General features: G+C 44.7%; 1 protein-coding gene across 5 annotated transcripts; it reads left to right on the top strand.

Moving 5' to 3' along the window:
• Positions 1-5,229: 5,229 nt before the first annotated feature.
• CXXC4 (CXXC finger protein 4) lies at positions 5,230-15,040 on the top strand. 5 transcript variants are annotated; one of them, XM_069241426.1, is made up of 3 exons: positions 5,288-5,850; positions 6,251-6,489; positions 8,774-15,040. In XM_069241426.1, the coding sequence occupies exon 3, from the start codon at positions 8,993-8,995 to the stop codon at positions 10,220-10,222; it is 1,230 nt and encodes a 409-aa protein (XP_069097527.1). In that variant the 5' UTR covers positions 5,288-5,850; positions 6,251-6,489; positions 8,774-8,992; the 3' UTR covers positions 10,223-15,040. The 5 variants fall into 5 exon arrangements, with proteins under 5 accessions (XP_069097519.1, XP_069097527.1, XP_069097544.1 ...); XM_069241418.1 differs by lacking the exon at positions 6,251-6,489 and having other exon boundaries at positions 5,230-5,850; XM_069241443.1 differs by lacking the exon at positions 6,251-6,489 and having other exon boundaries at positions 5,288-5,654.
• The last annotated feature ends 294 nt before the right edge of the window (positions 15,041-15,334 follow it).

Here is a 15,334-nt window from a genome sequence, read left to right as displayed (position 1 = left end):
CAATACCCTGGGTACCTCAGTACCATATACTAGGGAATTATAAGGGTGTTCCAGTATGCCAATGTAAATTGGTAAAATTGGTCACTAGCCTGTTAGTGACAATTTGAAAGAAATGAGAGAGCATAACCACTGAGGTTCTGATTAGCAGAGCCTCAGTGAGACAGTTAGTCATAACACAGGTAACACATACAGGGCACACTTATGAGCACTGGGGCCCTGGCTGGCAGGGTCCCAGTGACACATACAACTAAAACAACATATATACGGTGAAATATGGGGCTAACATGCCAGGCAAGATGGTACTTTCCTACACTTGCCCAAGACAGATAGATGCTAGTCATACATGCCTGTTGGCATAACGGTCAGTAAGTACATAAGTAAGTACAATAGCAATGTCTATCAAGAAACAATGCAAAGAAAAACGTCAAACACAAAGTATATACAGAACATCTTACATATAGTCAATACAGTACAAATATGCCACATATGGCCTCCTTCCAAATTTGCAAAATGGAGAGAAAACTGTGTTTGCACTCAATTTCACATTTTCTGAGATGGAAAGTTACTTCGCACCAATCCAATATATTTCCCTGGAAAACGTATTCTAGTTGGAGGAATTTGTACAGAATAAGCATTACTGCGTTTTGCAGATGGAGTGAGGGAAAACATGAAGCTCTTCATTGTTGTAATATCAAAAGCATGCTGTACCTCTTCTCAATAGGTGAAACATGCAATGCAAGGTATAATTGTCCCATAGAAAATCTCCAATGCAGTAACGTTTTTCCAGGGAGTGATTCTACCATCCAGTATTGAAGCAACCCTCTGAATCAAGGTCACATTGGGTTCTGATACGCTCACAACAGCACGTTCTGCTAAGAAACAACACACACTAAAACACCCAATACAACATATTAGCTAGAATACCTTACACATGTCCAGCAATACAAGGATATGCTATATTGATGGGTGTCTTCATGCGCACAACAGCATATGCATTATCCAAAATCCACAAGCTAAAAGACAACAGAACAAGTTAAAAAGCTGATTACACACACCTGACAGAATGTGTACATGCTAGTAGATGGACATCACAGCTCCTAGCTCTAGTTAACATACTCACAGAACTTGCTAGGCAATAATCAAACAAATAACACAGACAGCACCCAAGGGGTTTAACAAACCTGCCCCATTAAACCTGTTCCCTAGTTAAATGCTATTTTTCAATAGACTCTTGTTGAATCGCTCTTTAGAATATATGTGTGACACTGTAGTGGATGCCTCAATATTGACTGGCATATTGGTTCTCATTGGCTGTGTTTCAGGGAGCAAACGTCCCAAAAAGTAAAGAAAAAGGTGAAACAGTTGATTTGTTTTTCAAGCCTATCCCCCTACCCCCAACACACACACACAGCAGAAACTATTATCAAGCCCGGAGACAAACTTCTCCTAAGAAGAACATCAACTTTCGAAAGGCAAGAAAATGCTCATGTGTTCCATCAACCTGATACATTCTGATCTAAGTGCAAAACTGGGGCCACTGAATTATGATCAAGACTGTGGTGATTCTCACTATGAGAATGATCTCAGAGCAACTGACGTTAGGCAACCTGGAGGCAAACATCAGCTTCTTGACACACTCCTGCACAGACATAGACTCCTCATTTGTGAGATTCTGTAAGTTTCAAAAATGTTTGATCTGAGCCATATTAGCCATGGAGTCACAGTTTGAACTAGGGAGCACACACAGAAGATCCCAAGCCAGCAGTTTTGGGATTCCGGTGGACCCTGGATGAAGCAGTCTCTTGGGAGTGGTGACAGCCCTGGTAAAATACCTCCACAGTGATTTGAGAGGTTCAGAAGTGGTCCCCTTTGACAAAACTTTCAGGCTTGCTGCTAAAAACTACAGAGGTAAATATACAGTAGTGGCACAGTGACCCCTAGAGATAGGGAAAGCATTCTTGATGCCATGGTAGAACGAAAGGAGGTGCAATATGAAGGGCAGCAAATCTTTCTGTTTCCTAACTAATGGCCAACAACATAAGAGAGGAAACGTGTTCTTTGGGGTAAGGGATCAGTTTCAGGTATTGGGGACTGCTGCAGAGGTCAGATGCCCTGCATGGATTAAGTTAGTACATGAAAGCAAGGAACTTTGGTGCAAACATGATGCTGACCCAGTTGTTTCTGAAAGGAGAGAAAAAGAAGGGTTCTTGATAACAATTCACTTTTGATGCTTGCTCGTACAGTTCCTTTGCTGAACACTTGAAAAGGACAACTGAATCCACATCTGAATTTGATTTGGTCTATCCTCCGCGAAGTACATATATTTAAGCTTTATGTCTGATTTCTTTTGCTTTCTTGTGTTTACAATACGCTGCTGTAGTTGTATTGCGGTGTTTCCTGTGAAGAAATTTGGTTGAGGACCATTCATTTGTACTTTTGATGAAAAATATAATAGATTTGTAATATTACAAATAAAAGAAAATGTTTAACCCTCATAGCTCATCAATCCATCAATCATTAAAACACATCCAATGTAAGCAACAAAAGAACCACTTCTTGAAGCAGAATTATTTAAGGTTTATGCCTGATTGCTACTGTTGTTGTTCTGCGTTTCTGGTCAGGTAGTTTTACTGATGACCATTCTATTGTGGTTTTAATGATAAAATTCATAGATCTTGTGTTTTTGCCAATAAAAATGAACCCTAACCTTCATACCTCAACAACCATCAACCATTAAAATACACCTATTGTAAAGAAAAAATAACCACTCAGCAAAGCACTATACATTTATGTTTTATTACTGATTTCTTTAGTTTTCCTGTGTTTAAGATATGCTACTGTTGTTTTGGGTGTTTCCTGCTAGGCAGAATGGTGTATGCCTTTCTTTTGTGCTTTTAATTAAAAAAATCATAGATCTTGTATTTTATAAATAAAAATCCTAACCTTCATAGCTCTCCAACCCATCAATCATTATAACACACAGATAGAAAACAACAAAAGAACCACAAATAGACTAAGTTACAGCTCGCAAAGAAAAACAACTCGGTATATGTTGGAATTCTTGAGAGCAGGGTGAGAAGGTACAATTAGCTCTAATATCCCTATGTGGATATGTCGAGAATAGCCCGAGTCTCTGCTGCTTTTCTTGTTTTTTGTTACGTAACATGTGTATTTGCAAAATGTATGTACGCCACATGGAGTATCTAGACACTACACGTGTTTATTTTTATCCATCTCAGTACTATTTTTTTCAGAGACCTCAGAAGGGAGAATGGCTGAATGTTTCAAGTCACGTTAAACATAGATTCCCACAGTAGTCACATTCATCCATGGGGCCACTAGGCCTGGCTGGCTAGCCAATACTTTGATTTAACAATGGCCACAACACTAACCAGTTTAGGGGGGGTTCTCAATATTAGGGAGCATGGGCGTAAATCAGGGGTGGCAGATGCTAACAGTGACTTGCCATTCGGCACCCATGGCACTGCCCTGGCTGCCCATAGAGGCATCATTTATCAATGCCTTGGCAGATCCAGAAAGTAAGGAGGCTTTTATGGTGTGATTACAAGTTCCCTGGAGGAATATGTAGTAGTTAATGCACCCGATAAAACCTCACGACCCAGCGATCAGAATGCATCAGTTGTGATAAACAGCACCTATTCCAAGTATTTGTCTTTAATGGGGAATAAGCTGCAGATGTTTGTGCTTATAGTGGCAAAATCTGCATGTCTCTGTACAAACAAGGTCCTTTTCCGACTAAATTCCGACAGGGTATCCTGCAATTTGCAAATTGTATTGCACCCAGTAATTACTGGGTCCCCTAAACATCGCTGCGTTTATAATTAAGATCCCTGCGCAAAAAACTTTTTATGCATCGATCACAATTTAATGGGCCAGTTGTAATCAGGCCTTCTGAGAGTAAGCTTGCCTTCCTTAGTTTACACAATTTGCCCTTACTGTAGCACATCAGAAGCAAATAGCAAGCTTTTGGGGGGGTGCAGGGAAGCCTGCGATATCATCGAGGGGTCAAAGGATGCATGATGTCACACTCTTTGGCGAATTGATTTATATTAAAAAGAGGTGGCATGTACACACGAGAAGCTTTGGGTCTGACTAGGCCTCACTCCATGAAATGAACAGAATGCTGTCCTATGAGTACTGCTAGGTATAAACTGTATCTATGAGTAACGGCAATAGGAGTGAAGTTGATGCACTTTTAGTTTAATGTGTACTAGTAGGAACGGTGAGTGACAAAAAAAACTCGTGTGTTTCGCCAATAGTTTGCTAGATGCAAAGAGAAGGCCTAGGGGCCCGTCACAATTTGCCATTTTCTGTCCACTGCTCCGAAGATGTGGGCTGCGACAGAGCTGAGCAAATATGACTTTCACTCGCTCAAATCCTGGCCAGCTCATTCCTTTTATGCAAATAAGGTCCAAATACAGCCTTCCAAACACAAACATAATATATCCTGCTGCGCGAAACAGTTAGGGTTATTAAATGTCATTAAGAGTGCATCATGTTTTTAATTAATAGGTTTGTAATGCGCCAACACCTAGCCAACGCTACTTCTCAGCGCAGGTTAGAAGAAAGTTTAACATTAGATTATACCTCAAATTAAATGTTGGCCTGTCTCGTTTTCTTTTACTTAATTAACATAATCAACATATTTCAATGTATGGTATTTAAAACTGGTTCACACATAACTTTTTCTTCCAACAATATGCAAGTGTCTTTGTTGCTGTTTATTAAGATGATAAATTGAGGTGTGTGTAAATCACGCTGGCCCACTTCAAATTGTGTTATATTGATGAGAAATGTTTTTTTGTTCACCTTCTTGCTCTGCTGCAGGGACAGGGACAGTAACAAAGGACGCGGGTAAGTGAAGGCGAGAGGCGTCGCACGGAGATGAAGGCCTTGCAATTCACACTTGCTATTTTAGTGTAAATTAAAAAATTGTGTAGGTAAAAGCATTAACCTTACACGCGGCCAAGCGCAGAACCCCATCACCAAGTTTAGTGAACTCTCTAATCAGTCAGAAACAAAACGCGTACCCTGCTATCTTGAAAACAAATAGGAAAAAAAATCCAAGAAAAAAAAAACATGGACAGCGCCAGGCTAATGGGTACGCCTGGGTGGATGGAGCGGGCAGGCAGCAGGAGACGTGGCTTCCTCGCCGAGGCTGAGCAGAGGATTTGTTCTGGGAGGCAGAGAGCAAGGAGGGAGGGACGGGGGAGAAGAGGTGGAGGATGGGGGAGAGCGAGAGGGAGAGAGAGCAGGGCCCGCGTGTGCCTCTGATTCCCGGTGTAATTTGCAGCCAATCATCAGTAGGTGTCCACATCTCTGCATCCTCCTCACCTCGGCGCCAATCCCCCGTCCTCCCCCTCCACCTCCCTCCCCCTGTGCCTTCCAGCCACACGCACACACCAACAGAGAGAGAGGGGGAGAGGCACCCCGCCCGCCTCCCTCCCTCACACACTGAGCGGCTGGAGAGCGGCGGAGAGCCACGCACTGGGAGAGGGGGGAGCGCCAGCGAGAGACCACCGAGAATAGCAGGCGCGCTCTGCCGCCTGATCCCTGCCCCCTCCTCCTCCCACCTCTCCTCCTCCTTCCTCCTGCTAGCAGCTCTCCAGCACTAAAAAAAAAGCCATTCACAGGTAGCTTTTTCCCCCCTTTTCGCGCATTTCTGGGGCTTTTTCCACCCTTCTTCCGCTCTCTGCAGTTTGTTTACAAGTATTAAAGTTGTCACTGGAAGCCGCCGGGGCACATCTGGATGTTGTTTTCCTCTCTTTGGCTGGAGGTGATGGGCAAGGCTGGCGGCGTCTGCACAGCCCCTTCCTGTGAGGCTTTCTGGTGAGTGCTTATTTATTGTTTTTATTTTTTTCCTTTCCCCAGGCGGTGGTGTTTTGTTTCGCGGAATTTTTTCTCTCGCCGTCGATCATTAGCAGGCAAGTAGATGCACGAAGGGCGACGCAAAGCGTCTGCCGGCGGATTAATATATTAATTAAACCGCTGCCGCCCCTCCCCCTGAATGTTAAATATGACCTTTGATCTCCATGTCTCCGGTAGAGCAGGGCAGACATGTAATATTGAACGAGCTGCAGTCACGTTGCTTTCTGGAATATCACCAGCTACCAAGTGTGCACAGATCCAATTTTATTTCGTATTGTTTTGAATGACAGATTTTTTTGTTCACCTGCCTAAACATCTTAGGTAGGTATTTTTATAGTTCTGTGTTTTTTTCTCTTTCTAGCCTGGAAAGGTTTGAACAGTAGTGCCCTGTTCTTACTCAGCCTGTCCGCTCTTCAGTCAGAAATCGGATTTTCTGTTGGACGAAGAAATATATATATTTTTATTTGGGTTTTTGCCTTGTTGGATTGCATCGTGTATTCCGATAAGAAGTCGATTTGAACAGTTTAGACTGCAGCCCTGTCCGTGCATGGGGAGAACGGTGGAATGATTTCCTATGTGGACAAGGAGGTCTTCGAGCAGGTATTGTGATGAGGGCGATGCTGTGTTATTTGTGTGGCTGAGGGGTGTTACACGCTGTCTGCAGCTCCCCGGATAGAGTGTGCCTGGAGCCTTCTGGGGCAGCCTTTGTGCTGCCACCAGACCTCCCTGTGCAGGAGCCAGGGAGACAGATGGGGAAGGTGCTATCTGAACATGCACACTGCCATTTCCCCCCTGGGTTCCCCTGGGTGATGCTGCGCGCGGTCCCTATCGCACTGATTCCATTATAATCTGGCTCACTTTCTGTCCCCCACGCCCCTAGCGTGGCAGAGATGAAATATAAAGTGGTCGTGCTCTCTCGCGTTGGGATTTTTAACGGTTCATTAATCTTAGCACGAATCTAATTATCGTAATTGATAACCATTGCAAAGTTGGAATAGAACTGGGATGAAACTGCACGCGCCTTAAAGGCAAACTTTTGCTGCTTATGTTTTAGGTTTATAAACGTGCTCCCAGTATGTACGTGAGCTTCTTTCTACAGAAGGTGTGAGGTCTAAGGTGACGTCTACGTGCAAATATCAGCTCTGTCGCAGGTGTGTCCCGTACGTATTCTTTGGCGTGCAAATAGCACCAAATACATATGCTAAGCCGACACGAGGGAATACACATTAAATCAAGTGTTGCAGCCTCAATCCCTTGTGGATTCTGACGCGTTAGAGTGTGGGGCTGTTTCGCACTCCGGGTCCAGCCACCATGCTCGGGGTTGGGGGTGGGGGAGGGCAAAGTCCAAAGGGCTTCACCGGTAATTGGCGAGGCGCACTCTGCAAGTGCAGGTGCTACCGGGAAACACGCATTGTTTGCCAGAAAAAATGTGTATTTTTCTCCCCTTGCAGCCTGCTTCTATTTTTTTCCTATTATGTGCTCTGGGAGCAGAGTGCCCCCTCCCTTCCCTGCTACCTTCCTGGTGGCTGGTCCAACTGAGACCTGTCCTTGGTACATTGAATTAAAAGCCCTAGCAGAGCCAGCTGTGCTGGGGATTCACACTAATGACCGTCAGACACAGAAGGACACTCTGGCAGCTGGTAGCCGATTTTTTCCTGCCTCTTCAGTTGAGGTTGCATGTGGGCAGGCTCTTCGGTCTCGGGTGTATTGTTTGCTTATAGTGCACGTCCTCTCATGAATTGCCTGATTGTCGCCAGTAATTCTCTGTCCTAGTTTAGTTTTTCCCTTGCAATTTTTTCTGGTGGGCCGAAAAGCTTTATAAGAACTTCGGTAGTACTGAATACCTCAGGGTTAGATGGGTATTGAGTATCTGCATCCGTCCCTCATTTACATGTCTAAGAGTTCTCCCCATAGCGCTTGTCAGTTCCCCGCCTCTCCCTCGCAGGTTAGTCACATAGCTGTCAGCGCAATTAGGCCCCGGGTCATACCTCACACTCTGCAGCAGGCAGTGATTACTTGTGATGGTGTTTTTTCCCCTTATATTTTCCCACTGGGGTGCTGTTTTTTTTTTCTTTTCCCAGATTGAGGTTCTGTTATTTGACAGTTTCCTACCTAGAATTGCATCTTTGGCAGTTTTCTGCTTTTGGTGGTATTTTTATGTATCTGTTTGGGATGTCATTCATTCTCTGCTTGGGGGGATATTTTGACAGTGTTTTTTTGCGTGGACTTTTATTTGATACCTGCCTATGCGTGCGATGAACTGTAGTTGCTATTTACAATTTTTTTTTAATCGTCAGGCACCTGGTTGTATTGGTATTTTGACAGTGCAATTTTGGAATGGCTTTGAATAACTTTCTCCTGTCTAAGACTATGTGCAGCAACTGCTTCTTCACATGTGTCTATGACTTTGTTGTGACTTAGTATTAGTTGCCCTGTTTGCGCTGGCGGTCTCTTTTGTCAGTTCCTTTCTCGGGTTAGTGCTTGGAGCGCCATTTTTCATAGTTGGCTGTTTGGGCTACAGACTTTGGACAGTTCCCTGTCAGAGTTGATTTGTGTGGTGGTCTTTTTGACAATTCCCAGACACATCTCTACTGAGGTAAAGATTTTGGACAGTTCCCTGCGAGGGGTGATGTTTTGAGATTCCCCTGCTATGGTTGACGTTTATTGACAGTTTGCAGCATGAGGTGACCTTTTTGACAGCTCCCTCCCCGGAAGAGTGTATTTTGACATGCCCCTTTGTCTTTCTCACACCCAGAGCCTCCACTACATCGGAGCAAACGTCTGGCCCGTGTTTTTTCTAAGTCCTCATAGTGTGCTACATTTCTGTGTATACATTTCTGTTTAGACATGGAGCGTGTTTACATTCTTATTTTCTTTTTGACAGAACCGTCGTACCAGGATGCACGGGAGGATGCTCCGTGAGAAAATGCCGTCTGCCACGATATCCTTAAAAGAGGAATAAAAAGAGGAGAAAAGGCATCCCGGTGCCAGCCGCCCGCCCAGCAGAGGGGATATACCAGGAGTAAAAAGGGGAGCCCAGAAGGCTTACACCATAGGTGACTACAGCATCGTGGTCCCCTGGTGGCCGCCCTCCTGCCTGGACATGGCCGGCATGAGCGCCAACGTGTGTGTGGAGAGCGGCCAGGCGGGCGCCGAGGCGGCGGGGCTGCCCAAGGCGGACGGCGGCCTGAGCCTGGTGGAGGGCGCGCTCAACAGCCTGGTGGATTACAACTCGGAGATGGAGCGCTACCGCTCCTTCGCCACCTTCTACAAGAGCAACGGGGCCGCCGCAGCAGCCGCCGCCGCCGCCTTCCCGCAGGCCGCCAAGATCGCCCGCATCACCACCCCGATCTTCCCCAGTGCCCGCATCGGCATGTCCCCGTGGAACTGCGACAACGCCATGCAGCAGCTGTGGGGGGCCGCTGCCGCCACCGGGGGAGGCGGCGGCGGCGGAGGAGGAGGAGGTGGTGGTGGAGGTGGCGGGAGCAGCAGCAGTAATAGCAGGAAATCCGCCATCAACCCCCCTCCGCCCCCGGCGGCTCCCGCCAACAGGACAGGCAGCAGCGGCGGCGGCGGCATGCACAGGAACAACGACCCCCAGCGGCTCCTAGGGGGCAAGCAGCCAGAGCCGCCGCTCCCCCCTTCCTCCGCCTCCTCGTCCTCCTCGCTGCAAATGGCAAATAATAATTTCCTCTCTAGCCTGTCCCCGGAGCACTGCAGGCCCTTGGCGGCGGGGGAGTGCATGAACAAGCTCAAGTGCGGCGCCTCCGAGGCGGACCTCATGAACCTCCCGGACCGCGTGGGGACCTTCTCGGCCATCCCGGCGCTCGGGGGCCTGTCTCTGCCGCCGGGCGTCATCGTCATGACGGCCCTGCACTCGCCCGCCGCCGCCTCGGCCGCCGCCGCAGCCGCCGTCACGGACAGCGCCTTCCAGATTGCCAACCTGGCGGACTGCCCGCAGGGGGCAGGCGGAGGGGGCGGCGGCGGGGGCTCGGCCGGAAGCAACCCGGCCAAGAAGAAGCGCAAGCGCTGCGGGGTGTGCGTGCCCTGCAAGCGGCTCATCAACTGCGGCGTCTGCAGCAGCTGCAGGAACCGCAAGACGGGACACCAGATCTGCAAGTTTAGGAAGTGCGAGGAGCTCAAGAAAAAGCCCGGCACGGCCCTCGGAGAGGTCAGAGGAGATGATTACTTCTTCCCCTGCCTGCCCCAGTCCCTGCTCTCGGCAGCAGCCGCCTCCTCGACCGCCTCCCCCCACCAGCCCCCGCCCCTGCAGTGCTTCTTGTCTGGCTTCAAGATGCAGTACCCCTTCAACGAGGCCTCCTTCAGGCTGTGAGGCCCTGCACCATGACACTGGCTCACCTAAGGAAGTCACCTTTAGTTTTATAAGGGGGAGGAGGGGAGCCCGGCCCTCTGGGGGTGTTTTTGTCTCTGGGGAGCCTCCTGACCAGCTCTAACAACACCAGAATATAATCACTACATCCAACCCAGGATCATTTTGTGTTGAAACTTCCAGTTTTCTGTGTCTTGTGTTTTTTGTGCGTGTTACTTTTTTTTTCTTTCTCTGTGTTCATCTCAGCACTTGACACTCACCGGGGTTGGAGCTCTTAAATTATGCACATTCTGTCTACCGCCTGACGTGACAGGACCATAAATGATAAACACCAATGGAATTGTAGATTTTTTTTTTAATAAGAAAAGCCTTGATGTGTAAGGCACTTCTTTTTTTTGTAAAATGAGAACGAGAAGGGTTCCCTGTCCTACCGTGTTTTCCTTCCTTCCCCAACGGACCTTTAATCTTGTTTGCTGAGATGAAGCCACCGGATATAAGAGCTGAGCGGCTGACCTTTTTCATGGTCACTGGCTCAGAACAAACTCATATCTGGTTCAATCTCGCAGAGACTGCTAATGATTTGGTTCAAAACAGCCACCTGGTCCCCGCGTTTGCCTTTGATTAAAAGAATGGCACACATTCGAGAAATCCATGCTTTCTTTTTCACATTCGCATTTCACTCGCTTTCTGTTGTCATTTTACTTTGTTTGATGAGGGGCTAAGTACAGGTATGGTACGAAAGAGCAGGACTGAACTGAATCTCGTTTCATTGACAAGTGGCGCTATATAAAATAGGTCAAAAGCCATAGCCCACTTTCTTGCAAGTGACATAGGCACTTACTATTAACAAAGTTCGTTTACATACTATTGAAAAACTTACAAGAGGAACATTTAAAATATTTGATCTCAAACGGCTTTCACTGGTCCTTTGTTAGGTGAAGGACATACCCTTTTCATTCCAGTATTCCCTGATACTCAGCTGATAAATGCACTGGGTAATTCAAAGGCCCTCTCAAGCGACAGAGGAGCACTGAACCATGGCTAAAGAAGCGTATGCCTCTGGTGGCAACTGTCCAAGCCCCCCACGCACCCATCTGATACCCTCTTACAAACCTGCTGATGTTACAATCTCTGACATTGACTCTGACATGTGGTAGCATAGCGTGTGGGCACACTGTTCAACCCATAATAGTTATTTCGAGGGTCCCTATGATTTCAAAATGTTTGTCTAACTAGAAGTTTCCATTGAGAAGAAATGGGCTGGATGAATGTTTCGAAGGAGCACACAGAGAAAGTGGTCAATGTTTCAGGAAAAAAATGAGGGCCGAAACTTTCAAATGAGGGTCTCTTGAAAGCTACGATGCCTGTTGGCTCAAGTTGTGTTAATGATTCCGTTCATAGTAAGGGCCTGGTCAAAGGCTAATGTACATGCTGTCACCTGAACATTAATATCAGCTTCATTTAACTGTGGCCTGACAGTAGTAAGAAGTGTCAAAATAAGGCCCACATCTGTCCACTAGTCTTTTTATAAACACATAGTGCCATTCGGTACAGTATCCCTTGCTTGGTGGGTGGTGCGAGTCCTGTGAATTTAATTCGTACCCCTTTGTGGGTTATAGGCTGCTATTTAATAAAGCAAGACTTGACCATCCAACTCACTGCTCTGTGCATCCTTCAGTTTCATTCCTGTTAACTCTAGGGTACCATAGAAAGTACTTTGGCACATAAGAGTGATTTGAATAAGGTAATTTAACCAGACTGTATCATCCTTTGTAACTATATTTACTTCAGGACACAAAGCACTTGTCACCCACTGTACAATGCAGATTGCATTTTTTTGTTGCTTAAATTTATTTCGTTTAATTATTTTTTTTATACAAAAAACATGTTATTTGTCCCCAGGCCTCGTTGGCCTGTGTCCTTTTCTAATAACCAATAATGCCAATTCACAAGTGTAATAACTTCCCATGCCCTAAAACTCCAGAGGCATTGCATGTATAAATTAACTTCAACAATCAGTAGTCCTGTAAATTAACATAATTGAGCAAACAGAGCTTGCAATTGTAATACCAAAGTAGCAAGAAAGAAATAAAGTAACACTATACATCAGAATATAACATATGTTGCAATGTTAAAAATGTTGCAACATAACTTCACATGTCTTGGGCATAAGACATCTCAAAATGTGACAATTTCACTTCACCCAGTACTTGTTAGCTACAGAAAGTTCATTATACAAAAGTTACTGAAACTTCTTTATACAAATCAACCATTAATCATTTTGTAGTTCGATTTAGAAGAGAAGACCATCCCATTACGCTCAATCTTATACTTTCTCCAGTGGAGCAGGCCAACCAGAACCTCAAGGCCATGGCCCCTCTGCACAAGCTAGATGTCAACCCATAGTTTGTTTCTGCCTCCGGGCTTCATAAATGAGTTGTGCTCGAGTCTCAGAGCACATTGAGCAAGGGCTTGCCATCCGAACATAACAACTGGTTCTATGACGTAAAGAGCATGTGACTAAGAAGTTCCTGCAACAATGTACATTGAGATTCCCATAGTTGTAGAAGAAGGTAGCACAAAACACCTCAGATGATGAATCCTAAAAAGTGGTGACATGATATTGTAGAGAAGGATGTCGAGTGATATTTACTTAGAAAGTTTGTTTCACTTTATTCCTTATTATTAGTAGATTGGTGTAAGAGATGAATACCTTTTTTCATTTCAGTGTTATTTTGCTGACGGTCTGAGGTCTACAGTATGTTGTCCATGAAATAGTCAAAAGCGAATCGATAAAAGTGGTCAGATTGACAATTACACTTTTAGAAGACTGCAATATGATTCCTTTATGTGACTCATTCTTTACAACTATGCAAATAAGATCAACCTTAGACCTTTAATATGCATCCTTGAGAAAGCCTCAGGCATTACCTGCTGCAGAAGGTGAAACATGTTGGTCAGGACATTTTTTTTAGCCAAAGTTAAGACTTATTGAAGTGACAAAGTCTAATTGCAAATTGTCTAACATACTAGCCTAAAAGTCACTTGCCTCATGAAATAAAGTAAACATACTTTCAACGTAAATTTGACTCAGCATTTCATAGGATTCACGATTTAAGGCATTTCCTCTTACCATCTTCTCCAAATATATTCTCATTATTTTGGATTCTGAGGTTATTCACAGTGGCAGTATAACAAAATGGCAAACAAATATCTTCCATGTTCCCAGAATTTAGCATTTGCGATAATTCATGTCATTGTCAAGGCCATTTTTTATGTTAACATTTTCTCATAGTTGGTGTGGCAATACCTAAACAGGAGCTCTTTCCTTACTGCGCTTGAGACCTAAGCTACATCTCAAAGACAAAGTACAAGGAGATAAAAACATCATGATTTATTGTAATCTTGCACAGAAGGGCTGTGGCCTGGCAGTTTAGTCAGAATTCGTCCATTTGGCATAGGGCCATGTAAACTTGTATGTGATGTGGTCCCCTTTTAATAGACAAGTACCTTAAAAAATAAATGCTGCCCAAGAGCACGGACGTAATGGTGCTTCGAGTTAAAAATGGCATTTAAGGCCTTGATTATGAGTGGGTCAGTGTTTTCCGAACCCTGGCAAACAGCAGCCAAGAAGAGTGGTATTTATCACACCGAATAATGACTGGGTGCGTTAAATACCCTACCTTTCAACAGTACAATCAAGCAGGTCAAGTCTGTCAAAATGTAACAGGGGAAAGTGTACAGTATTTACTGTACCATGCAGCTTTTTTGTGCAGTAAGTGTCACAATCTGCATATTATTACCCCAAAACTCAGTGTAGGTGCTGTTTATCGCACCTGATGAATAACGTAGCCTGGGGTATCTTTGTTTAAGAGGTATAATAAATAGCATCTTTATTCCAACGAACTTGGAATCAGGGCCCAAGCCTTTTCGTAGACATTAGTGATACATCTGTCACAAACATATTTACTATAAGACAAGAAAAATAGCTACAACTCCCCTTCACATGATGCACCATTGATTACAGTGGGCTCACAGTTTCAGTCGTGGACCTAGTCATGACAAGTTAAGTGATATGTGTCCTTCAAAACTGACTGCCTGGTGTTGGTCTGCAGGCCGCTGCTAGCATATACAAGCAAAGCACCCTTCTTAACTTGAGCAAAAAGGCTTCCAAGAGGAAAATTATGTCTAACTTTCAAAACAATATTTCTACAGCTCATGAACCACATTTGATATACCCTGGTTTTAGATTTATTGAAATTAAGGAAGCAATTGAACCAGAATAAATGTAATCCTTATGGTCTGCCCCAATCAATATTTTGCTGACATAATAATTAACTGTATGCAGTCACTGAGCATATTGTGTTTTCTTCTGCTTGTTTGAGCTGTTTTTCATAAAAAGTTGAATTTTCTAGCTGTGTATTTTCATATCCCAAAATGTATCTGGTGGACACAAACGCCAACACTGATGCTCCTAGTTGTTTTCCATTGAAATTAAAACTGGTACCAAATTTGTGGGCACTGCCAGGTCTTTTTTACTGACCCAAGCAATTGCATAAACAAAACTCCTTCTTATGTAGTGTGGCTGTTTTCTGCTGGATTGTAAAGTTGTCATTGTCTGTTCCCTTACTCGTTTGTAGGACAGAGTGATTGTGCTTTTGTGAAGCGCCCCGTGGATAGTTTGGCTTGGGGGGCACTATTATAAATAATGTATTTTTTCAGAAAGTAGAGTTTAACTATTAACATTTTGCAAACATTTCTCTCCCACACTGCATACAACCACCTCAGAATAATAATAAATGTAACTTATATTAAACCGAATGAGATTTCTGACCGTTTTCTTGAAGACCAAAGTAATAAAATACTAATTGTGAGGGGTTATGGTACAGATAAGGAAGCCATTATTTGCCTCCATCAATGTCAGTGGTGCAAGCTTGGTTATATGGGGTAGATTAACACGTCTTCTTGATTGTTGTGCACCATCTTCCCTTGTGAGGATGAATGATCTCTGGGTTGCAACAGGTTGGGTTGTCCGTTTTCGTTTTCTTAAATAACATGCTGCCCTGTGTCGCATGGTAAAATGTTGCAGGAGGTTCATGTGCTTCTTCGTCCGAA

The sequence above is a fragment of the Pleurodeles waltl genome, chromosome 1_2 (assembly GCF_031143425.1).
Source record: "Pleurodeles waltl isolate 20211129_DDA chromosome 1_2, aPleWal1.hap1.20221129, whole genome shotgun sequence".
NCBI classification, from domain to species: domain Eukaryota; kingdom Metazoa; phylum Chordata; class Amphibia; order Caudata; family Salamandridae; genus Pleurodeles; species Pleurodeles waltl.
This window is presented reverse-complemented; position numbering and strand designations above follow the sequence as displayed.